This window comes from Tinamus guttatus, unplaced genomic scaffold (assembly GCF_059628265.1).
Source record: "Tinamus guttatus ecotype Peru unplaced genomic scaffold, ASM5962826v1 Tinamus_guttatus_pri_ptg000459l, whole genome shotgun sequence".
Lineage (NCBI taxonomy): Eukaryota > Metazoa > Chordata > Aves > Tinamiformes > Tinamidae > Tinamus > Tinamus guttatus.
In genome coordinates this window covers 5389203-5414207 of record NW_028288993.1, presented here as the reverse complement: position 1 = coordinate 5414207, position 25005 = coordinate 5389203, and the positions used below count along the sequence as shown (strand labels likewise).

The 25005-nt window shown below is 41.2% G+C and overlaps 1 protein-coding gene across 1 annotated transcript; it reads left to right on the top strand.

The window, feature by feature from the left end:
• The first annotated feature begins 471 nt into the window (after positions 1-471).
• Positions 472-24536, top strand: SFI1 (SFI1 centrin binding protein). Its single transcript, XM_088532237.1, has 29 exons — positions 472-650; positions 1710-1781; positions 3717-3827; positions 4130-4224; positions 5660-5777; positions 6042-6144; positions 6808-6964; positions 7726-7887; positions 8213-8283; positions 8796-8888; positions 9336-9433; positions 11544-11625; positions 13317-13495; positions 13764-13839; positions 14298-14393; positions 14744-14820; positions 15589-15679; positions 16147-16243; positions 16891-17051; positions 17482-17556; positions 17886-17960; positions 18338-18514; positions 19243-19484; positions 19568-19663; positions 20968-21238; positions 21921-22068; positions 22837-22954; positions 23628-23730; positions 24276-24536. Exons 1-29 carry the CDS (start codon positions 472-474, stop codon positions 24381-24383), a joined length of 3531 nt encoding a protein of 1176 aa, XP_088388363.1. The 3' UTR covers positions 24384-24536.
• Positions 24537-25005: the final 469 nt, after the last annotated feature.

Genomic DNA, 25005 nt, shown 5'->3' with positions numbered 1-25005 from the left:
TCACTTCCATTCTGTACTCCTCAAGAGTTTTTCAGCAGTAGACAAAACAGCTTGATATGTTCAAGGATAAATAATAAATTTTTTAAAAAAAAGGGTTAACTCTTTTTTTTTTCTTTTTCTGTAAAGGCCTAAGTTTTTACTGTATATAACTGCATATGGAGGGAAGCACAAATGTATTTTAGTTATATTTCATTTCAACATTACAGGAGAAAGGAAATGTGTATGGCATGGTTGCTCTGAAATCTCTCTTACTGCTGTTCATGGGGAAATCATCTTAAAATGGCAGAAATAAAGTTAGTGAAAAATGCTTGGAGAGATGTTAAATGCTTTTTAACATTGTGTAGCTGTCAATTTCTCTGTGTGATTGTATAGCTGTTTTTATAGATCAGTTTATAGAAATGGTGCCACTTCTTTGCAGTTAACATGATCTTATGTGATTTATTTTTCCTGCTAAGTTTAAAATCTCTGAAGATGCACACAGCCCAAAAACTTCATAGACCGAAAATGCGTGTGACCAGTCAGTCTGTTGTATGTCAGTCTATTGCTCTGCAGACTGATGGACATCCATTTCAGAACAGGGGATATCACAACCTGCATCGAGTTGAGAATACCTGCAGTCAAGGAAGAAGGTTGCAAGAACTCCGACTCAGGTGAGGAGTACAAAACACAATTTTCACTAAATGAAGCAGAGGGTAGTCCTGAAGAATTCTGCTGTTTTTAGTGGAATAAAGGAGGGCTAAGGCAAAATGCAGAAAACGTCCTTTGATAATTTGAGGACATACATTAGCGCAGCCAGGTTTCCTAGATATTTGTTTTTTTAATGTAAAGTTTAAAAATGCCTACTTAAAAAGCATACTTTTTGGGGACTGTCAAGGAAGAGTATTTTAGTTTTTCCCTGCTGCTGTGCTTCTTTACTTCCTTTATTTGTTGAGGGAATTGTGACAGAGATGGGACTGTGACTGCTATGAGATTTAATGCATATAATTTTGTGGGACAAATGGAGCTGATCTAGCAGCTCATGTTCGTTTAAAGAGGGAGGCCCTGTTTGTGGCTCTGCACTTTTATAAATTACCTTGTACTGGCTTTGAGGCCTATTGGTGCCCTCTGTGAGCCGATTTAGTATTTGAACCCCTAAAAAAAAAAAAAAAAAAAAAAAAAAAAAAAACCAAAAACAACTTAAAGAGGCAGTGTGGAAACAGTGAGAATATCATAGCCAGAATTAGTGAGCCGAATTGGCTCCTGGAGGAGCTTGCTAAAATAAACAGATTTGATGTTGGGGAGGAAGGAAGACCTCCCTGTTTCAGTGCTAAACACTAGATTGGCTCACCCTTTCCTGAGTGACTTGGCTAGTTGGTTTCAGAGAAACACTCATGTCCTCTCTCCTAAATGACACAGTCACTCCAGTTAATCAGCTACTTGCAACCTAATATGCCTGGGTTTTAGTGTATGTATGAAAGACATCTTAGCTATCCTAGTTTCCCAAACAATCAGTTCCCAAAGCGGTCCTGCAGCAATGCAGAGGTCTCTGGTTATGCTTGTGAATAGTCCTATTAAAGGGACCATTTTCAAGCTGTATTATGGATATGCATTGTTCTTTATAAAACCAGACTGTTAGTATTATTTTGGAGTTAGCATGAAAGTCTTTATTTTTAAGACTGCTATTTGAAAATTTACAGAGGAGAGACAATTAACCTTTGTTTATATTGCAGATACCTAACAAGGAAATTCTTCTATGTGTGGGCAAAAAAGACATTTGGACAAGTTCTCCCTTCCAAAATCAGGTAGATGAAGTTCTGTGTGTGTGTGTATATTTAATTTAATGTGGTTTATTGCTGTACCACTGGGCTGAGAGAATACTGGTTGCCAAGAAAATATTTGGGTGCCTTCCATTTGAAGGTTTCCTTTCAATACCCTTCTTGCTCCTATTTTGGTTTGTTTTTAATAATCAGTAAGTTTTACTTACTGAAGTCAGAGGAATTGTGATCGTCTCTAAAGCTGAGCTGTGCTTGAATGTAAATTGGAGGTACAATTGCAATACCTGCTTTAAATTTAACAATTTTTAAAAGTTATAAAAAGTCTAAAAAGCAGATAAGTCTTGAAATTCAGTCCCCTTCCAGTGTTTGTGTTAGTTTGTGTTTATGGTGTTGTAAATGTATATCTGTGTATGCTTTGCATTTATATGACTTTGAAATACCCCGTCAGGCATTTTGTTTCTGTTAGCGTTCCATCAACTACTGAAAATCAACACTTTGATATTCTTTTTTGTTTTCCTTTAATTTGCATATTCATTCTTATTTTACCACACCCTTGGGAACAGAAGCAGTTCCCAGTGGCAAGTTCCCCATGTGTGTTTGAATTGTTCGATTAATGCACTATGTCCAAAAGATTAATCTTAGCTCTTGTTCCTTTTGTCTTTTTTTTCCTTTTTTTTTTTTTTTTTTGCCTTTTTCCTTTTTTTCTCTCCTTTTTTTTTTTATTCTCTTTTATGCTTGACTGCTTGGAATGACTGAGCAACTTGGCTTGGGGTAGGTGGCTGTGAATTGCAATTTTTGAGATAATTTTTATGTGTTTGTAGTAAGGGCCATGTAGGTATTCTGAACCTAATCCCGTTCCTAAGATACGAGTGATTTCATTAAGCTTAGTGGTATTGGTGTGAGCAAAGGCTGTGAGTTTGGGCTTGTTGTGTGCTTTTTGTTGCTAGCTTGTGTGTTTTTGTTGCTCCTCCCTTTTTCCTTCATTAAAAATAAAGTGGATGAGAAAGATTTGGAAAGTATTCATACTCCAGAGGCGAGACTTCCAGGTTCTTAAAATGTTGGCCAGGTCATCTTGATCACATGGGAAACGGAGCATATTACAAATGGTGGGGTTAATAGATGATGGCTGTTGTTTCTGTTTAGGGAAAATCTTATCCTCTGAGATACTCAATCAGTATGGCAATTCCCTCATTCAGACCCTTCTCAGTCTTCAGTTGTTTGCAATTCGCATGAAATGTAGCATCACATCTTACCTGGTCAGGTGTGATAATTAAATTTGGGTATAAAAGCAAAGGCTGCTTTACTTGGTTTAAAGGATTGGAAGGCCGCATGTGACTTGTAAATCTCTTTGTGCCTGGTTTAGTATGTGGAAGAAGAGTAAATGGTATATGGAACAAATAAACAGCCTCATTTGTTTGCACAGAAAAATGTGCAACTTGGAGGAATTCTTAAGCCTATTTATGTTCTTTGGGAAGATTCTAAATTTGGAACACAATAGAAGTATCAAAGCATTATAAAATTCAAAGTAGCTAATATCTGTATATAAAAATATTTTATCTTAAAATAACAAAGCAAGGAAAATATTAGGAAGGAAAATATATTTGTCAGTAGGGCTATATGTTTGATGGTTAAAATACAGAACTGAGCATGGAAAGTGTGTTGTTCAGAGGTCTGCAAATAGCTGGCTATCTGATATTTGGCAAATCACAGCATCTGTCTTTCCTTGATTTTATGTGAAGTATTTACAGGCATTTAACTGATTACTGGTTGTACTTTGTAGAGTCCTGGAGAAAATCAGCACAGGAGGGCTGTGTCTTCATGCAATTAGGTACTGCAATTAGGCCAATCAGACAAGATTGGAAAAGAGATGGTGTAATTTTAATTAAGGCTTATTTATTATCAGCTTGGAAACCTTTACAAAGTTTCGCATGTCCAATTTTTTTCCATGTCTCAATGGCCTAGATGGTACTGTGACCAGAAGATTCTTCAAAAATCTTCTGGAGAGTGGAAGGAGGAGTGGTGGATTGCTTGCAGGGAAAAGAAACTCATCTTCAGAGCTGATTGCCATTATAGGTTTGTGAAATAACTCCTTATTATTTTCTGTATATAGCAGCATGAAAATTTTTCTGTAGTAGTTTTGAAGGACTCGAGTCACCGATAATATCTGTGACCCAAGAGATACTGTATTTATTGTTTATTTTCTTACTTTGTCTTTATTTTTCTACACTGTTCATGAAATATAGAGTATGCTTTTGTTGTCTTAGGATAAAATCAGAATTTCTTATCTGGCATATCTTCAGAGTGTAACTGATCTTGAATGCATCCTACCTATTGGCATTGCCATTTGAGTGGCTTTTTATTTTATTTTTTTTCAGGTATTTCCTCTACCAACTAGTATTGAAGGCTTGGAGAGCCTTCATCTGCCAGCAACAAGAAAAGAGGAGTAAGAATCATGTTGCAGAGGTGCATGGTAAGTGTAGAAAGGGACAGAAACTATCCCTGTTTGAGAATGCTCTGAGATGGGTGTTTCCAAAGGAGATGCTTGCACTTCAGGAGAGAATCTCTGTCCCTTGCATGTTTGTGCATTTATCTCCCCCATCCCATGGAAATGTAATGGTGCAGATGGTTGTCTGCCTAAAACACCACCCAGGAGCAGGGCATTCCTGCACTGTGCTTTTTACTTAGGGAAGCCATTGAGCCCATGAATAAGCTTAAGGGCTGCTCCTGCGCCACGTGCTTTGAGTTGCATATGTGTGTTTTCTTCCTGTGTGTTCAAATAGATATTTGGAATAAAATGTTATTGGAATTCTGTATCAACTATAGTGACTGTAGACATTATATATTGGTTTCCTGGGTTGTGAACTTAATTGCACATATTTTATATTTGTGTTCCTTCCTTCTGCCAGCACGAAGTTGCATTTGAAAGAGAGCCTAAGCTTTAGAAGCATCCCTAGTCTTGTGATAAAGGTTCTGTGTTCTGCAGTGGGTTTACCCTCTTGATGAAGTTGGCTGTATTGGTTGCAACCTCCTTCAGATGCTAAGAATATCTATTCCCCTGTTGGGGAAGGCAGCTCTTTACTTTTTAGAGATGAAATTGTCATTTGTTCCATGCTGATCTACAAAGTTAACTGTTATCTTTGCACATCAAGGTAACCCTAGAATATAATATAGACTGGTACCTTTTGAAACAAACTGATACGCTATCTAGTGTATCTCTTCTTAGTAAGCTGGATCAGAAGAATTACAGTGTTACTTAGTTTAAAAAAAAAAAAGTACAACGATCTTAACCTGTTTTAGGGTAGATTAAAACAAGACCACAGACACACACACACAAGATACATTTTTAAGTTTAAATGTTGAAATAGCACAGAAATCATTCAACAACATGATTGAATTTTTCTAATAAATTTACTTCAGTGACATCTGTTGACAAGCCAGACTATTGCAAGGAGACAGTGCTGTGTGTTGCGTTAAGTGATAGGCTGGAATTTGGGGTTGCTGTTCTGTTTTAGCTGTGACTGGTTTACTGAATAAACCTGTCTTGCACCTGGGTAGTTTATGTGTTTGTAATGGGGAGAGGATAACTCTTGAAGAGCTGTTGATGAACATTTTTACAAGACCAAAGAAAATCTTGTAAAATGATCAAATAAGGTTGTTATGCTGAATATTGCAATTTTATTATATACTTTCTAAGCGTTGTAGACAGATCTTAATTAATAAGAAAACTTAGTACCAATATCTGAATCTGACAATTCAATTCTGTGAGCAGGGTGTGTGATTTCACGGTTTCCCACGAGGTGTCACTGTGGGCTGAGGGGACAGGGAGAGGCTAAGCAGTGGTGTTCAAGACTTATTAAAAAATGAGTCTTGCATGACCTTAAAATGCTGTGATTTGTTATGCACAGCAAATAAACAGAAACTGCGCTGGACTTGGCTACGCTGGCTGATTTATGTTGACGTTCGAAGGACGAAGCACAGCATGCAAGCTGTGGCCCTGGCATTCAGAGAAAGAAGCTGTTTGCGGTATGTACAGATTTGAAACAGACAGAGAGGCATTGATTGTAACATCATGACTTTTACCTATATTTTGTGAACTTTTCCTGCACTGACTTTTTATTTCACATTTGTGTGTATTTTCTTTGTTTTTTTTGTTTGTTTGTTTTTGGTTTGAACTCTCCTAGTTTGCTTGTAGACTGTGAATTTAAAATGAAGTGGTACGTACTTTCTCATTTTCTGCGCTAAATAATGGAAAATGCTTTGAACGTGTCTATAACTCTGTCTTGGCAGCGTATCATGGGCAGTGTGGAGAAGGCGGCGCTACCAGAACTGTGCTGGCCGTAAAATGAAGGTTTTGGCTCTGCAACATTGGGCCCAGAGCTTGCAATTCCGAGTAAGTTGTAAGAGTGCCAGCTGTTAACATTCCAAACATTTAAGTTGCACCCAGGTGTTGACAGTACACACCACAGGTTAAATGAAAAGTGGGCCTTATGCTCATTTTCTTTGCAATTTATAGTGTTTATGATAGGGGCAAGTCCAAATAGAATGTTTTTGTAAGAAAAATTTATTTACAAGGTATCTAGACAAACCAGACTAGATCTGCTCATTATATTTGTTAAGAAGGAGACTTGCTGAAGGAATTATTCTTCTTTTAAGTAGTACTTGATACTGACGAAATTGTCAGCTGTGACATTTTGATAGGATGTGACAGGTATTTGCATCAAGCCCTCCCAGAGTTTTGAAATCCAGTCATCTGATTGACAGTATCTTTATTTACTTCTATTTTGTAGAGTGGGAGGGCAGGCAATACATGTAGAAGGAATCTCAGGATATAAAATCGGCATCTTGAAGCAGAAGGGTGAGGGAGGAGGTCAGGGCCCATATATTGCATTTTATTAACAACTCTGCCTTAAATTATTAGGGGTAAGTGTCAGTGTCATGATTTCCATCTTCACATGTTGCATGTAATTGCCTGTTACCAGTTTGTTCTCTTTATTTTACTTTTACCATCTTGTCCCTTCCTTTGTTCTTACTCTCCTTCCTCCCCGGTTGTCAGGCTTGGCTGCAGTGGAGAGCACTGTATTTATACAGTCAGAATGAGAAGCAGAAGGAGGCTAGGGCAGTAACTCACCATCGTCACTGGCAACTGAAGACAAGTATAGAGACCTGGCTGAGATACCTGAATCTCCAGAGGACAAAGAGATGTCAGAAAGGTGAGTGAAAATGAGTTAGGACAGAGCCAGGCTCTCCCCCTTCGCTAGGCCACAGTGGTGTTTTTCCTGTCCTAGCAGACACTGCAGGGTTAGCTGCAGGTGAGATGTGGTGTGGATGCTGTGACAGATCTGGCTAGCTATGGTGCAGTTATATAGTGAACTGTCAGGGCAGTCACTTCCTGGCAAGAGGATGAATGTGGTTTAAGAGGAAATTCTTTATTATTCTCTTGACCAAGATTTGCTTGTTGCAGATTTTCTGAGATGCTTGTGAGAGGGAAGTGTTCATGATCATTACCAGTCAGTTTGTGTGTGGATTTTTTTTGATACTCAGACAAAATAAAACTGATATGGAATGGTAAAGATTTTTGTGCTAGTTCTTTCTCTTTCTCCCTTGAAGTCACAGTATTGAGAGCCTTGTGTATTCACACAAGTGAATATGGCTGAGTACAGACCAAGCTGAGTGGTCTGGTCACTTGCGGTAATGGAAAAGAATCCAGCTTGGGTACCTGGAATCTAGTAATAACAGTATGTTAAAATGGAAGCAAGCTTGCATATGTTGGATAATGACATAATGTCCTAAATTCCCCTTTTAAAGGAAAAATGCAGGGTAGCTGAGTGTTACTGCAAACTTTTAGCAGTACTTCCCAGTGTCAGGACTTCTGTCACTTGAGAGCCTGTGGCTTGAATGTCATGACCATGATCTCATCTAAATGACTCCAGAATTGAACAAGTCTTGAGTAATTTGTATGTTTGTTTTCTAGAGCTGGCTCAGGAGCATCACCAAGGCAGGATAGTCCAGCAGTATTTCTCAGGTTGGCAGCTGTCGTGGGAGTCCAGGAGAAGAATGCACACTCGCCAGAAGTGCATTGAAAAGCTAGCAGCAAAGATTGTCTTAGGGAGAGTCTTTGCAAGCTGGAAGCATTGTATCCTTTGTGTATTCTGTATCTAGTGGAGCTGAGTAAAAAGTATTCCTTCAGAGAAATTATCTGGTTAATTAACAGGTGTCATGCAGTAGCATTGTTGACAAACATGTTATGTGTGTGAGCCTATATTAATATAACTGTTGCAGTCTCAGTCTTGACAGTAAAGAACCTGCAGGGGATAAGGTTATCTCCTTACAGCTAACAGTGCAGGAAATTCAAATACTGAAGTAAATTGAGATAGAGGTATAGCCCTGTCTGTAGGGAAAGTTTGTGTGTGTGTGAGGATGGACATTTCCATGTTAATGATACTTTAACTGGGTGACAGATGTTGTACTGCGGGTGGAAAAGGCTTGGCGGCATGAGCTGGCTGAGAAGCACCACAGGCATCATTTGTTGGTAAGAGCACTGTAGAAGCTCAGGTGAAAGACTCTGGAGGGAGTTAAAGTAGTTATGACTGGCAATATGCCTTTAATACTAGCAGTAATGTGTGACTGTTAAACGAGGAATGCACTGTATGCACCATTCCTGTCATGATCAGTTCAGACATCAGGTTTCCAGATTTCAGCTACTGCAGAATCTGTAGAATTAGAATCTGCAGTAGTAGAATTTCTATTCTTCATGCAGAAAAAAAATATGCTGTCTGCTTGAATCCAGATGGGGAAACTTTGGTACTCTCTGAAATAGTTATTCCAATCAGGAAACTAAGTAGCAAATTAGTCTTGACAGTATAGGACTCTCATGCTCCCTCACCTTTTTACCATGCAATAGCATTTTCTTCTTGGTATACCCTGTTGATTTTTCTCACCTCTCTTGTGTACACCAAATTTAGGCTGTCTTTCAGGAGTAGTCAGATCTAAATTTAGTGATTCGAATTGCATTGAAGTTGTGTACATTTCTTGTTGTTACAGCAATTTGGGTTTAAGGGACTTAGGCAGAACGTTATAAATGCTCGTTTTCAACAAATAAGAAAAAATCTGGCGTACCGTCAGCATCAAGTCAGGGTGAGTTTTATTTATTTATTTATTTTTTTGGACTGTTCTGCATGAGTTTTTCTTGAGCTGCAAAATAGTTCATTAAATGTTTGTTAAATCAGTGGCTTTGTTCCTAATTACTAGCAGCCATAAAAAATCTCTTTCATAAATTAACCATCACTCTTATACACACTACTTAAATTTTCTCTTTCCCTGTGTATGTCACAACTTTTTTTTTTTTCCAGAAAAGAAATTGTAATACATGTCTCTTCATTTTTGTAAGCAGCAGTTAGCTCTAATTCTGGATTGCGAAAATAGGAAAGTACCTAGCTCCTAGACTTTTATTTTACCGTGTTTTGTTTTATGAAACAGGGCAAAATGCTGCAAGAGTTCTCTCCTGAAATTTGGTAATTTCCTCTTTTTTAAATTCTTCTCTTTCATTATCTATGTTTCTCCAATCTTTGCTGTTTTCTTCAGGTGCTGCAGAATTTCTGGAACCGTTGGAAGTCACGTTTGGAAGAGAAAGAAGAAGAACAGGAGCAAACTTTGACATCAGTGGCTCAGACTCGTTATAGGTATATAGAGAAATAATCATATTTCAGTATATATGTAAAGTTCATAGACCTTTGCTTCTGCTTTAAAATCTAGTAGTGCTTTCAGGAGCCTGACCATCCTGATGTCCTGATGCAGTTTTGTCTCATCTTTGTTCGAAGACTGGACAATTAACTGAGGCTGAGCTGAGTTGATGTTAGCTACAAAACCTGAAAATCCTAGTCTCAATAGTAGTAGATTGGAACATGAGCATGTATAGGGCTTGAGCAGGAGCGCTAGATGAGATGATCTCCAGAGATGATCATCCAACCTCAACTATTCTGTGTTTCTGTGAATCCTGTATTAGAAGACTAACAAAAAGTTTGTTTCCCTTGAAAAGACTTTGTTTGGATAAGTGCTCTTACAGTGAATGCCCTCCTTGGATGCTTTTCCTGTGTAAGCTGGGAGAAAAGAATGGACTTTAACATTGAATCTTCTTTCCTAGCAGAAGTACACCTTTCACTGGGAGAGGGCAATCACACTGTTTCTTGCTGATGTGCTTCTATCCTCAGAAATCTGGCTTAAATGTTGAAAAACAAGCTGGAGAAAGCCTGTTTTGCCTCAGAAATTGGTTTGCTTTTTGAGAGATTCACAAACAGCTTTGGAGGGCAGGCTGAGTAATGCAGGCAGCTGTCTTTGTGTAAGCAATTAGGAGTTTTTCCAACTCATGTGAGAGTGCAGCTGTGGTGCGTTAGCTTTCCCCCAGGAGATGGAGGGGAAAGAGGCTCAAAGATCCAAGAGGGTTAAGCTCAGTGAAGATGAGTTGCAGCACGGAACTGCAGCAATGTAACTTGTGCCCCTTTCACCAGGGAAGGGATGAACAGATGTTTCAAAGCCTCCTGTGGGTTATATAGCCACACCTTAATTCCCGGAGTCAGGAGTGTTTTCATGTGCAATTTTTATTCTTTAAAAAGTGTCTAAATGAACTTCTCTTTTCTGGACGCCAAAGAAGAAGTTGTAAGAAGCATGTCCTTGTTTAGAAGCCCGAGAGTGCCTTCTGACCACATAGAAATTCCATGGTGCCTTGCCAGAACCACAGCTGTCTGTGGTGCACAAACATGCTGTCCTCCCAGCCAGTGCCCAGCTGCTGCATTTGTAGTGAAGGGGCTCTAGAACAGCCATCAGGTTTGAGATTTGTGACCGTACACAGAACAAAGACTCTCTTGTTGGCAGCCTCCAGTACCCTCCAGGAAGACTTACTTAGCTTATGTTGTTTAGCAGTCTTTAAACTTGTAATGAACTGTAATAACTACCTACCAAAAACTACCTGGTAAGAGCCCAAAATAGCTCTCAAGGCTCTTTAGAGAAGGGCTGAAACTTTCTGGTGGTGTAACTTATACTCCTACATCACTGACATACAGAAAGAACTGGTATAGCTTGAACCAGGTGTTATTTTAGTTAGATTTTAGCTCAGGCATCCGGACTAGGATAGTTCTACCATATGCTTGCTCTGTGCGAGAGATCTAGCACTCCATCCCAAATATATATCACATCTTCGGAATTTTTATTATTAGAACTATTTTTTAATGATTCTTGTGCCTCCTGCAAAGGAATAAGCATTATCTTCCTCTAGAGGGAAAGAAGCCTTGATAATGAGAGTAGCTAACCTGATCTTGTTCATAAAAGAAGACTTTGTTAGAATCCATTCATCCTTGATGTCAGGTGGCAGTGCTCCTTTTTATTATTTATTGTCATGTTTTTTGCAAATCCTGTTAAAATATTTTAATTCTATTAAAAACTATAGAGTAGGATCTTTACAATATTGCTAAGAGAGGAGTGAATAGACTGTTTATAATGAATAAATTTTTAATGGTTATTTTGTAAATTTCTCTGTGTGTTTGTAAATAGAATTAATGAAGTGCTCAGAAGTTAGAGTCAAATGAATGATGTGAATGAAAGCAAGGAGTTTTAATAACTTCAATGGATTATTAGTCTTACATGTTCTAGGTAGGATTTCAGGGGATGGATTAATTACTAGACCTCACAGACAAGTCTATTTGGCATGTAGGCAGATTGGTCTTTTGAAGTCCGTAAAATCAACCTGCTCTCTGAAGGAATTATCTCCTGTGCTGACATTTCCCTGTTTGCTTGTAGGGAGGTGTTGATGAGAAAGGTGTTTGACATGTGGTGGCTGAGAGCACGCAAGGAGCAAGAATACCGAATGGAGGAGAAGAGGGTAAATGTCATTCTTTGTTTGGCCTTGATCAGGAAGTAGAGGGGATGATTTCTTAGGCAACATCTGTGAATATCAGTTATGTGAGATCATAGACTCATAGAATCATTAAGGTTCGAAGGAACCCCAGAGATCATCTAGTCCAACCCCCCTGCACACGCAGGGTCACCTAGAGCACGTGGCACAGGACTGCGTCCAAGTGGGTTTTGAAGATCTCCAGAGAAGGAGACTCCACAACCTCTCTGGGCAGCCTGTTCCAGTGCTCTGTCACCCTCACTGTTAAGATTTTTTTCCTTAAGTTCCTGTGGAACTTTTAGTGCTTCAGTTTGTCACCATTACCTCTAGTTCTGTCAGTGGCCACCACTGAAAAGAGGCCAGCACCATCCTCCTCACTGCCTCCCTTGACGTATTTATAGACACTGCTCAGGTCCCCTCTCAGCCTTCTCTTCTCCAGGCTGAACAGGCCCAGCTCTCAGTTTCTCCTCATAGGGCAGATGTTCCAGGCCCCTGATCATCCTTGTAGCCCTGCGCTGGACTCTCTCTAGCAGCTCCACATCCCTCTTGTACTGTGGAGCCCAGAACTGGACACAATACTCCAGATGTGGCCTCACCAGGGCTGAGTAGAGGGGCAGGATCCCCTCCCTCAACCTACTGGAGACGCTCTTCTTAATGCAGCCCAGGATCCCATTGGCCTTCTTGGCCACGAGGGCACACTGCTGCCTCATGGTCAACTTGTTGTCCACCACGACGCCCAGGTCCTTCTCTGCAGAGCTGCTTTCCGGAAGGTCGGTCCAGGTCAGAAGCCTGTACTGATGTCTGGGGTATTCCTCCACAGGGGTGGTGCTGCAAATTCCCCTTTCCATCATCAGGGATCAAGTTCGGGGAGATGGAGATCACAAGCAATGTTTACTGGAACACCTTTTTAAAATTAAGCTTTCCTTTATAGGATTAAGCTGCTATTATTTATAGCAGATAACTGTTCAGACAATACATTTGCTTCTTCACACAGCATGAGTGTGCACACACGCTCTTTTTTTTCTGTTTCTCTTTTCCTTTCTTTCTTTGTCCCTCTCTGTCTCCCTGTTTGTTATGTGGTCGGAGTGTGTGCTTGTTTTGTGGAGCTGGAAGGCCGACTCCAGCTGTTTACTGAGAACAGTGGATTGTACTGACACACAAGTGGCTTCTAGATGCTCAGAAAATTCCTGCAAGGGAGCTTTGTTTCATCAGGTGTATGTATAGTCCTGCAGTTTTTGTAGCAGCCACTGTTTTGTTTAATGTGGTCCAAATTATGCAGCATATGGTTGATGTTAGTGTCTGTTGGTGGCCTTGGGCAGATTCAGCTGACCCTTTGTGTTCCCAGTTTATCAGTTCTTGTGAATTCAACAAGACTAGTCTCTGGAGCTTATCAGTACTTCAGAGACTTTCACATGCTACTTGTCAGCATGTATTTTTCCTCTCTTCAACCTACCGTCTTCTGATAAAGGTTTCTCTATCCACACAAGATACCTACGGAATACATGCAGAAAAACTTGCATGAAAGTGGCTTTTGTAATGTGTTCATTGTCATTGAACTTTAGTGGATGTTGTGAGGAAATGTAGGACAGTTTTGCTGTGCTTGTTGCCTTTGAAGAATTGTCTTCCATTGCTGTTAAGTGGCTTTTTAAGTGCTCATTGCTTTCTTCTCTCCATTACAGGCTGTACTTCATTTTGAGAGGCAGCTCTTGGTTAGTTTCTGGTGCTTCTGGCGCAGAAGAACAAATGAAGTCCTAGAGGAGCAAGAGGACTTGCTTTGTGCCAGAAATCACTACAGCTACGTGCTGTTGTTTAAGGCTTTCTGTCTGTGGAAGCAAAATACTCAGGAGAGAAAAACGGAGTAAGAAGTTTTTCAAAAGGCAGAACTATTTGGATTGACCCTGTGGCAGCCAGCCACAAAGCAGTGTTTAATTCACAGTGACTCTGATTACTTGTTTGTGCTTTAGAATCCACTAGTTTGTTTTTTCAGTAAATACTTATTTACTGAATACCATTTTCAGTAAATACTTATTTACTGAAAAGAGCAAGTGTGAACTCATGTCTGTGCTGAAGGAGTTTCCTTACATGAGTTGCATTGTAAGAGAAAACTGAATTGTGTTTCCCTTTAGGAGGCTCAAGGAGATGCAAGCTGTGCAATTTCACTGTTCAAAGTGTCTGCAGCAGTCTTGGATCAAGTGGAGAGAGGTGAGATCCTTAACAGATAGGGAAAAACTTGAATCCCTTTTGTTATGTTGAGATTATTTTTCACTTGTATGGCTACTTTAGGAATAAAACTAAAGGAATTTTTAAATTTTAAATACTAGTCATGCTGAGCTTAGCATGGTGGATAGTCTATAGCTCTGCTTGGATCACAATAGGTCCTATCAGATATTATTTCACTTTTATGTTGGTACAGAGTTATTAACTTGAGTGAATTGTGCCAGTCTTTAAGACAGTTCCTGGAAAATACGGGAAAGAAGGCCTCGGCTCTTTTGGAGAAACAGCAGTGTGTGGCACTGGTTTCAGTGGGAACCTGTACCAGCATAAAGAGCGTTTCCTCAAAAATTGGGAATGTTCCTTTTCCCTCATCTCTTTCATTGCGTCTTTTCCCTCCAGCATGTCTATATCGGAGATTGTTTTTTTTTTTTTTTTTTTTCTTGTAGTATGTGGGACATCAGTGTGAGAAATGGAAGAAGCTGGTGCGAGCAGATATTCATTATCAGCACACGTTGCTGGGCAAGGCCTTGGCAGCCTGGAAGGTAGGTAAAATGGCCTTCTCTTTGTTGAACTTAACTGTGTGCTTGACTGAGAGAGCTGCCACACTGTTTCATTCCAGTGGCTTACACACCATGTGTGCATGGTAGAAAGGAGCTATTGTTTTTAGAGAGAGTTACATGAGCTTTATTATTGATTGCTGAAGCAAAAGAAGCAATGTAGTATTATGGCTTTGAAAAAAGGGTGTGTAATAGCTAGCATTAGCTATGAGGTTTCAGCTGCTGCATCTTACAAAAATGGAGCATTCAATTTCAGTGTCTGCAACTTATTTTTTCCTGAACCCTAAAGCTGTTAGGAGTTTTCATAGTCTTACATCTCACTGCTTTTCTTGTAGAGTTACCAGCATAATGTGCGGTGCATTCTAAATCAAGTATCTGAAAAGGAGAAACAACGCTGTAGACTGCTGCTGCAGTAAGTATGTTTCCATGTGCAGCATGGGAGGGAAGTGACTTCACTGCAGACAAATTATTCTCTTTCACTTCCATCTTTCTGATTTTTTGAGCGTTTGGTGCTGGGAATTGTTTCTTAGCGTTGCTGTTGCCCTGCAGCTCATCTGACTGAAACAGATCAGCCTCTCACAGGATTGCCAGCTGTTATGTTGGCAGTTTTGTTTGTTTAGTGGTTTTTTTTTTTTTTTTTTTTTTTTTTTTACTGTCTCTTTAATCAAGTTCCAAAATCTTTCCCCTCATGATGATTGTGCCTGTTGCATCTGCCAGAGCTTGTCTCTGTTCAGTTCCATGAAAGACACTAGAAAGTAAACTACATCGGTCCCTACAGCAGGTGGATTCTGGCTGTGCTGGTCTTAAAGCATCTTGGAACATTTAGGGCTACTTTGCATTATAGTGAGGAGAGTGATTAAAGGTAATAGTCACTGTATCTTGGTGGTAGTTGCATTAGTTAGAGCTACTTGATGTTCTTTTTCCTTCTTTAGAGCTATACACCTGTGAGTGTGACTGACCTTGCTTGAGGTGCTAGATTTAAGGATGTCTTGTGCTTTTGCACTGCCTTCTCTCCAGCAGAGACCTGCAGGGACAGAAGTTGATTTGCAAGACTGAGTTTATGAAGGCTGCTTTGGTTTTTATTTCCCAGTGAGTGGGAGTGGGCCAAATTAACAAGTTATGCTGAAGTAAGAACAGGCAAGGATCCTTCTTAAAGTTTTTCTTTCTATTTTGTCTTCAGGCAGTTGCTGCACATATGGAGAGAAAATGCCCTTGAAGCTAAGGCAGCTTGTCGGGCAGATCAGCACTATAGGAGAGTGATCCTGTCAAAGGTAGGGTCTGTGCAGCAGGTACCAAGGTGTAGGAAGAAATACTAATTCAGACAAGGATCGGGTAATGCAGTTGGAAGGACCACAACTCAAAACTTCATCTAAAAGCCACTACTGAGAAAGTTCTAAAAGCCTGGAAGATTGCAATTCTGATTCTAATTTATCTCAGCAGGCGTCTTTGTAATGAGCTCTTTTTTTCTTTTATTTTCTTTTTTTTCTCTTCTGCTTCTCTTTCTGTTCCTGCCCCATGCTTTCCTTCTCTCCTTTCTCCCATACACCTCGAGAGCACAAGAGGGCCTGAAATAGTGCTAGGTTTCATTTGGAGGGAATTTGTGCCCTCTTGCTGCAGCTTGCATAAGAATGAGATGGAAGTGGTTATGGTGGCAGCAGTGGGGTGTACATTCCCTTCACTTAGAAGATTGTTAAAATGTCGGTCTGCATCCAGTCTCCTGATAGCAAAATATTTTCAGGTGTTGCTGCAGTGGAGGTGTGTTGCCTCATTACAAGCACATTATCGTCAGCAGAAACTGGCAGCTGTGAAGGAGGGCATGAAACATTTGAATATAGGTGAGCTGATGTAGATATTAAATTATCAAATAGTCTTTTTTTGTGTATTATCCTTAGGAGAATGTGTCTTAGCAGAGCAGCCTTTTGTTTTGTCTGTTTAGATGAAATGAGTGAATGGGTTGTTCCTTAATCCTACAGAGGATGGCCCCCCAGAGTGGGATATGATGTGAAACTTCATGGTCTATCGCAGACTTCATGAGTGACCTTTGTCTCTCTCTTGGTTCCCTAAGTAATGGATGATAATACTTCCTTCCTCAAAGGAGCATTCCATTACTAACCTTGAAGAGCTCAGGCATCTCTCTTTTGCAGGCTATGCAAGTAATTTTATTGCCTCAGTCTTTTTCTAGTAACTAATATGACTGATTAATATGAAATGACTGTCTAATTCTGCAAGCATTTTCCTGGTGTCATTTGCATTCTGGAAGTGGGGAATGTGAAGCACAAAAAGAGTAAATGATTTCCTAAGAATGAGGAGGACTGTCAGTGGCAATGGGGAAGGCTTGCAAGTCCCAGTGCCCCCATTCATTACCTCAAGTATTAGACTATCCTTCTTGGAGCAAAATGTTGCCAAAACAAGCTGAGAGGAGCTAAACTCCTGATGCTGTCTGGGCTGACTAGTCTCATATTAATTTATATTTCCCTAACAGCACATTTACAGAGCCTGTTTCTTCGTTGGAAGGAAGTTGCTGTGGAGTCGCTGATGCTGAGAGCTAAGCAGGACAGGGCAGTGCAGCACCATCAGCAGCACCTGCTCCAGAAGTACCTGGGGACTTGGAAGAAATACCACCAGCAGTACACTGCGAAGGCGGTGAGGGGGATAACCCCGACCCAGGCTGGCAAACAGCTGGTGTGGGGCAGCTGGCTGGGTCTCCTGGGGAAGGGGGTGGTGGTACTGGCTGAAGAGGAGGAGCATGAGACCCTTTCTTGTGCACTGAGGAGGAAGGAACTGACCTGAGTTCTGTCTGAAGAAATACTGACAGAACTAATAGACCTAAGAGGAGACAGAAATCAAGACTTGCCACATGCAAGATCATTTATTCTACATGGAATCCTTGCTGGGCTCCTGGAAATTTGCTGAAGGGGTTACAACACAGAGTACTTGTGTATTGAGGGTGGCTGGCCTCAACAGAAGAAAGAGAGGGAGATAAAGGCTGTTCTGCTCTCAAATGCATCATAGCATTTGGCTCAGATAAGTGGGGCTTGTCTGATAGTGACTCACTGTTCTGGTTGCCTTGCAGCTCCTGCAGAGACAGGGTTATCAGCTAATGACTCAGAGACTTTGCTCTGACTGCTTCTCCTGCTGGAAGAAACAGGTGAGGAACTGTCCCTGCTCATCTTTACCTAGCTCCTTGCTCATCTTTAACCCTTCTTCTCTTTCATACTCCATTTATACATGGAGACTACAAAATATGTGCTTAAACATTCTCTCGAAGTTTGTGTGCGGGGTTTTGTTTTGTTTTTATTCCACTAGCCCTAGGGAAATCTTGTGTGTACTGGACAATCTGAGTAGGCTTTTCTGTTGCTGTTCTGTTTCTGTTCAACTAGTGCTTCCTTTTTGGTTACTGCTCCATTTGGCTGGGATTTGTGATATGTGACACGTAACCTAGATGTTGTGTGTTGGTTGGTTTGTTTTTCCTGCTAGCTGGTGCAGCGGCAATGGGAAAAGCGGGAGACAGTGAGAGCGTTGTGGCACTGGTGCCTTTCATTGCAGGGCAAGGTAAGGGGCTGGGGGGCAGGTGAGGGGCAGACAAGTAGATTTGGGATCTTTGCAGATCACGCACAGATTTGACTGCAACAGGCCAAGTGCATGTTGAATATATCTTCACTGTGATCTTCAGAGTGCTGTATGTCATTTTGGGATGCTGAAAAGCTGACCCCAAATCCTCTTATCTGATTAAAAAATTTGCACATGCTTTTCACATCCAGCCTCAGCTGATTTAAGTCCCTGTCCCTTTGCCCTTGTACTGTGGTCTTGTTGGAACTCTGCCTATTACTGACCAGTGGAACGGAGCCTGTCCCTGTTTGCAGGGGAGGTCCCAAACCCAGGACTTGTCTCTATAGCCCTCCTGTAGCTCTCTGCTCTTCGTATTGAAGGTATTTGGTGCTTGGCTGGGATTTGTCCAGGAGCAACAATGGAAGGAAAAGCTCACTGAAAGGGCTGGAGTTGTTCACTGTGCTGCCCTTCAGCAAGAAGGTGTAACCGGGATCGTGAGACACTCCGCTGGCGTGGAACAGTTGAGGAGGCAGCTCCAAGCCCAGCACCAGCCGAAGGTGAAGACGACAAATGATCACTTGGATACATCCAGGCACTGTATTGCTCTAATTGGTGGAGGGGAGAGGGTCTTGGAGCCTGTAAGTCTAAGCTCTGTCTGAATCTGATATGTGCTTTTGCCCATGGTTTTAATACAGAACATCCTATCCTGTCACTCAGCTGCAATTAGAGCTCTTCAGGCTGGTGTTGCTAGTTGGAAGCTTTTTTTTTTTTTTTTTTTTTTTTTTTTTACCAAGCTGTTTCAAAACTGACCCATCTCACAGAGACTAGAACTGGAGAAGACCTTTGCTTTTGGGTGCAGTCCCTAAGCAATAGGGACTGTGCTAGCACAAAGTATTAAAGGCTGCATCTAATCCTGTCCTAGTTTTAGCACTAGGTTGTGGGCTGTTATGTCACTTCTACATTTGCCTGTCAGTCAAGCCCTGTGCACGGAGAGGAAGATAAGGTTGCTGGTGGTGGTGGTTCTCTTCTGGTTCATGGGTAGTTCTCTTGGCTCCTCTCCAGGTTTTCAAGATAGTAGTTGTTCTTTGATGTGCAGCCTACCTCATTGGGAAGTGCCTGGTTAGTTCTCCTTTTCCAGTGCAGGGTGGACCTGCTAATTTAGCACGGAGAGAGCTGTGATGCCATGGGCTGTGTAGGTTCCCTTCTGTGGCACTTCTCCCCAGGTGGCACCGTGCAGCTTCCTGCTCTCCCTCATCAAACGATCCACTGTTCTTTGTGTTGGCAGGCAGCCTACAGCCTTCACCAGTCAGTGCATCGTTGTGCCATGCTCTGGAAAGAGAAGGCACTCTGCAAGCAACTAAATAAGACTTCTACTCCTCTGTTGCTTCCGAAGAAGCAAGTAACATTTAAGGTGCCTGATGTTAACCCAGGAACAAGAGGGTGTTCAGCAGAGGAAGTGCCGTGGCCCTCAGAAAGCAGATGTTCACCCTTCCTCCTCGCTGCTGGGGACTCGATTCTCAGCGAGCTGTGAGTTTATAGCTCATGCGGCTTATGCTAATTTAAGATAATTCTGAAACTATGGCATTATTGGTCCTGTTCATTCTTTCCAGAAATGTTCTTCGACAAGCAAGGTTACCGCCACGAAGACCTGACTTCCTTCTGGAATCTCTAGAAAGCAAAGAACTGCTGGGAATGGCTTTTACTAGGTAGAAATGTAGGGGGTTTTGTGTGTTTTTGTGTGTGGGTGTTGTTTTGTTTTTAAGTAAATACTTAAACTGGGCCTCATGCTATGTTTTATTCCCTCAATCCCCTTCATAGTACAGAGCATTTGGTAATTATGGGGCTCTGCATTTGTCTATATTATCAAAAGCATATGGCGAACTCTAAAACTTCAGACTTCTTATGAAGTGGACAAGAATAATAGAACTGTCAGGTTAATTAAATAGCAACCAAGAGCTTTGTTTCATTAGTGAGGAACTTGCAGGGAAAAGATAAGGCACCTCACTGATTTCCAAAATTTTATAGGCTTAGTTATAAGCAAAGTTTATTTTTTCAAAGAAAACGAACCTAGAAGTCTGAGTTGTAATGATGCTTTTTTTGGCTCATTGATTGCACTTGCTCCACAACAGGCTTGGATCTGGATTTAACTAGTCTGTGGGGCAGCATTAATAACTGCTAATGTGTGAGCCAAAATTGAATATTTCTGTCTTGGCAGAATCAACTCTGCAGCTCTGAACAGAACTACTTTTTTGTAGTTACTTTCTCAAAAGATCTGTGTTGCGGTTACAGTATCACTTCTTAGCTCTGAAAGTGAGGGAGCTGAAATTGCTCTCCTCGTAGAAGCTAAAATTGCTTTTAGACTGAAATAGACTATATGTTCTTTCTTTTATTGTTGTATAATTAGCTGTCCCTTGTTAGTTTTAGAGAGGTAAATATGTATTTCCTCCCAAAGCCTGTCTGTGATTGCTGCTTGCTGCTGCTCCCCTCTTGTCCCCAAAACAAAATAAGTCAGGGTTTTGTCTGTGGTTGAAGTCACAGCTTCTGAAGAAGTCGTTTCAGCCTGGGTTAATGTGGAGGGTTTGGAGCAGGGCAGGTAGGGGTAGTGAAGACCTTTACCAGTCTGCTGCTTTTTTTCTTTTGTAGCCTGTTGTGTTGGGGTTTTTGTTCTTTTTTGTTTTTTGTTTTCCCTTAGTTGAGGTTTCCCCTGCATAAGAAGGCAGCCAGTGGGAAAGCTGCTCTAATGGGATTGCATTTGTTCCTTTGAACTACTACTCTCTTGCAGCAGGGCGAGTGCAGGTCTGGATGAGACAAGTTTCTAGCAGTCCTGTGCTGGAACTCAGTACTGTGGGGGATTTAGGAGGCTAGCTAACTCAGCAGGGCACAAATTCCCTCCTTATATGCAGGGGGCTAGCAGGATTCTTTTTTTTTTTTTTTTTTTTTAAACACTGACTGAAAAGAACAAGAACAGTGGGTTGAAATGTGGAGACCTTATTTTCTTTTTCATTTACAGATCAGAGACACCCTCTCAGCAAACAGCTGTGAACAAATGTTCTGCTCATGTTGGGCACTTAGTGCTGTCAACTCAAACAGAAGGAAGTATCTGCAATCAGCTGTCCCAAGTGGGCAGTACTGCTCACGCCCACCCATCTTCTGTACCTGCTGCTCTCCCCTCTGCACCAGCATGGCCAGACGACGAGTACCACACCGTTCAGCTCTGTCCAAGGCCAGAGCTGTGGCCTCCGTCGTCATTCATCCCCCAGATGAAAGCTGAAGCAAAAAAGGTGAGTGTTTTGTTGAGAGAAACTATTTACCAGGCTACTGCCAGCACAGGGTTGCTTATTGCTGCTTCTTCCTGTGGCTCCTCAGGGATGGCCCTTCAGTGAGCAGCTCTTGTTGTTGTTGTTGTTGCAAATTAGCTCTCTGGATTCATAAAAAGCTCCTTTTCTCTACCATGAATCTGAAGCAGCGCTTCACTAATAGGCCAGCCTGTGTGTTTTGTATTTCAACTCATGCCTTTTTCCTGCTCTTGTCTCCTTCCCAGCAGGATGATGTTCTTAGCAATTGATTTGAGAGCACAAAAGAGTTCACAGCATTACAGTTTGCCAGCCAAATTGCAGGAAATTTGAGAAACTCAGCTTAGTAGCTGTGACTATGGCTTGTAGTCTCAACAATAAAATTTAAATTCAGTTTACCTGCAAGTAGCTGTTTGTAGCTTACTCTTCTGTTTCCTGTAGAATGGGAAGCACTAACCTTGGTGAAAGATCTCTCTCACTGTTATGAGTGAAAGAGCTCCAATTTCTTGAGACATCACAGAATAAGCAAAGCTGTTGAGAGGTACAACAATTACAGGGGACTTCTTAAGGGGAGTAGGGCTTAGTAGCTTGGGTCAGGTACATCCCGGTTTGTAAGACTCACTCAGGAAAACCTTTTGAGAAAGAAATAATGTCATTTGGTCTTTTTAAGAGAGGAGGCCAGCCTGTGGATGGTCACACAGAAGCACATTCCCAAGATTCTCAACAGGGCTCTGGGGGGAAGAAATTGCAGCCAAACTTGCAGCCACATTTGCTTTCACCTGAGGACTTCATGGGAAAACAGTGTCACCAAACCACAGGTAGGTCCCCCAGCTCTAAACTGTAGCAGTTACAGGTCCTCCTCCAATGCATACAGGACTGCAAGGGCAAAGTGGTTAACTTCCCAAAAATGTCAGGGAGGCAAAGCAGTCCCTGCATCTGTATCAGGAGATAAGGAGCCAGTCATTCTTTTTTGGGATGGTAATATAGTTTTGTGGTGCCTACTGAATTGGGGAAGGGCTAAAGTTCTAGGCCAGAAGAGTGCTGGGGGTAAGCTTTTTTAGCAAGATCATACTCTATTGCAGGGCATTCGAGTACACAAAGCTGAAAATACAGCTGAATTCTTTTCTGAGAGAAGGATTCAGCTAGGAAGGATCTCTACAGCAGTGCTGTAATTACTGAGGAAACGTAAAGACTGTGTCCACCTCTCATTAGGGTGTTTTTTCATGAAATATGAGGCCTGAAATATTACAGGTTCCATGGGACCATAAGGACTGACTACTTCTAATGTAGATGTTAACCTCTGTATCATGGATAGGTCAAAACAGCCTTTGTAGCAATAAAACAGGTGCCAGACTGTTTCCTATGTTTTCTGGTAGGCTTAAAGTGGGTCTTGAGACCTTGTAATTCTTTGTCAAGATCCCTGCCCTCTTGCTGAAACCAGTCCTTTGGGTCAATCCTTTAGTGTGACAAACTGGAAGAGAAGGAATTAGGTAGAGAGTTCCATTAACCTGAACCTTCCTGAGAAGAATTAAAAACAGACAGGACTGCTGCACTTCCAGTGACTGTGCCTTGTATCATCTTTTCAGCTGAAGAAAGCAAGCACAACCCCAGAAAAGAAGGGGTGTTACAAAGAGAGCTGCAAGCAGAGCTCCAATCTATCCAACAGCAAATGCAATACTACTTCAGCAGGAAGCAGGAACTCAGGTAGTTTGCAAAGCCCCTTTATCCACTGTTCTTCATGCTCTCAACTCAGTATTGTACTTTCATGTGTGTATTTACTTTGAAACCAGTCTGTTTCACAGCAGAACTGTGACTGAAACAAGTTCTAGAGATTTTGTGCTTTCTTCTTTTAGAGCCCACTCTGAATGGGAGAGAGTATGTGTACAACTTCTTTAACAAAATTAAATTTATACAACTAATACTATTCTTTTGGCCGCTATTGGAGAAAGCATAGTAAAGATGCCACTGGCATAATCTAAATGCACTGCAAATGAACTTGGCAGAGCAGCAAAAAATTATCTTTCAGCTCTTTTATCATGAGGAGTGAAGACTTAGCTTTTCCAACTGTCAATTAAAATAACTATGGCAAGAGTTTGACAACAGATTACTTGTCTGTTAGAGCAAGCACAGACTTACAAAAATGCTTTGAGAATGGGTCTTGGAGCGGATCCAACTGTGAGGAAAGGAAGAAGTTGGGAAGTGGGGATAGGCTAGGGCACCAGCTTTCAGTCAGATTTCAGCAGATTTCTCTGCTTTCCAGCATTCCTTTTTTGAGTCCTAGCAGTGGGTCTCCTTGCAAGTATCAATTGCAAGTCCAAATTGCTTAGACTGTTGAGATCCTCCTGGGATAAACAGTCCTCCTAATTCCTTTTATCAGGTCCTGTCAGGAGCAGGCACAGATTCTGCAGAAGTGGCTAGAAACGAGCACACAACCAGAGGACCAAGATGCTATACAGCAAGTACAAGAAGAACTGCACCAGGTGAGTATCTAGCAAATAAAGTGATGTTACTTAAGGGATTATCACTATGCTATGCATGTAGGCTGAAGTTAGCTGTAGGGAACTACATAGCAAACTACTATCAACATTTCCAGAGAGAAACTTGTGCTCAGAGAGGGAAGAAGTGTAGTTTGCTGTTCTCAAGGACTGCAGTGTCTGTGCCTCTTCATTCAAAAATGTGACTGCAGCACCTATAGCTATTTTTCAATACCAGCCCTAATTCCCCCATCAGGCTTCTGCAGTTTAGCATCAAGATTTTTTTTCTGTGGCTTTTTAAGTTACATCCACTGCAGTGCCAGCATCTGCATGACTCTCAGTTCCCTCCTTTGTACAGCAAAGTCTGAGGGTCCTGTATCAGCTAACTGATACTTGACTGGTCATACGTAACGCAATTCTGTCACTTCATGGTCCTTTATTTAAGTGGGTTAATATATAGGCTGTTAAGAGCTCATTTAGTCTTCCTCAATCAAAAAGCCTGGAAGCTTTCTTGCTATGCAAATAGCTTATGCAGTCCTTCTCACTTCCAGTTGGAGATGAGGGTCAAGACTCTCACCAAAGCACAACTAAAAGAGAGACATCATGTGCAGAAGTTGGTTGCCCGTCTCCATGATATCCACAGTGCTCTGGAGCTGTAATGTTTAATCAATCTTCCAGCTTATGGGTAGGAATTTCTGCTCAGTTTTTGCCTCGTTTGTAGCGGAGGGAAAGGGGAATGGAAAAAAATGTATACCTTCTCTTCAGTCATGTATGTCATTTTTATTTTGTAAGTTAACTTAAATATCTCTGCTGTATTTTTTAGCTATAGCTGTTTTTAAAAAAATGGAGCTAAAAATACCTTATGCTGCACTTAGATTATCTACTTTAGGTGCCCCTGACATTGCAGAAATATAAACAACACTGATAAGACTCTTTATTTCAAAATGTTTGCAATTAAATGAGTTAATGTCAGTAAGTCATACACTTTGACATACAAAAATACCGTGCTACTGATACAGTTGAAGAATTAAATGGATTCTCCGTGCAGGAGAAATTCACAGCATTATCAGTACCCTCCAGGAGCTTTGCTTCCACTTCCAGGGCTCAGGGGTAACTAGTGCCTAACATCTCATGTTTGTTAATCAGCTGCATAATATTAACACCATCACAACCCCCCTCCCCCAGCCATTTGCATGTTGAACCCTGTTCCTCTTGGATTCCTACTGAAGTAAACATCAGGCAACTCATTCTCCACTCCTAGGCTAACAGTGATCTTCAAAT

Excerpts from the sequence above, each read along its gene's own strand:
- SFI1 (XM_088532237.1), top strand. The coding sequence starts at position 472 with ATGCACACAGCCCAAAAACTTCATAGACCGAAAATGCGTGTGACCAGT. Across the intron at positions 8,889-9,335 it reads ACCGTCAGCATCAAGTCAGG|GTGCTGCAGAATTTCTGGAA; the intron begins GTGAGTTTTATT and ends TGTTTTCTTCAG. Across the intron at positions 13,496-13,763 it reads ACTCAGGAGAGAAAAACGGA|GAGGCTCAAGGAGATGCAAG; the intron begins GTAAGAAGTTTT and ends GTTTCCCTTTAG.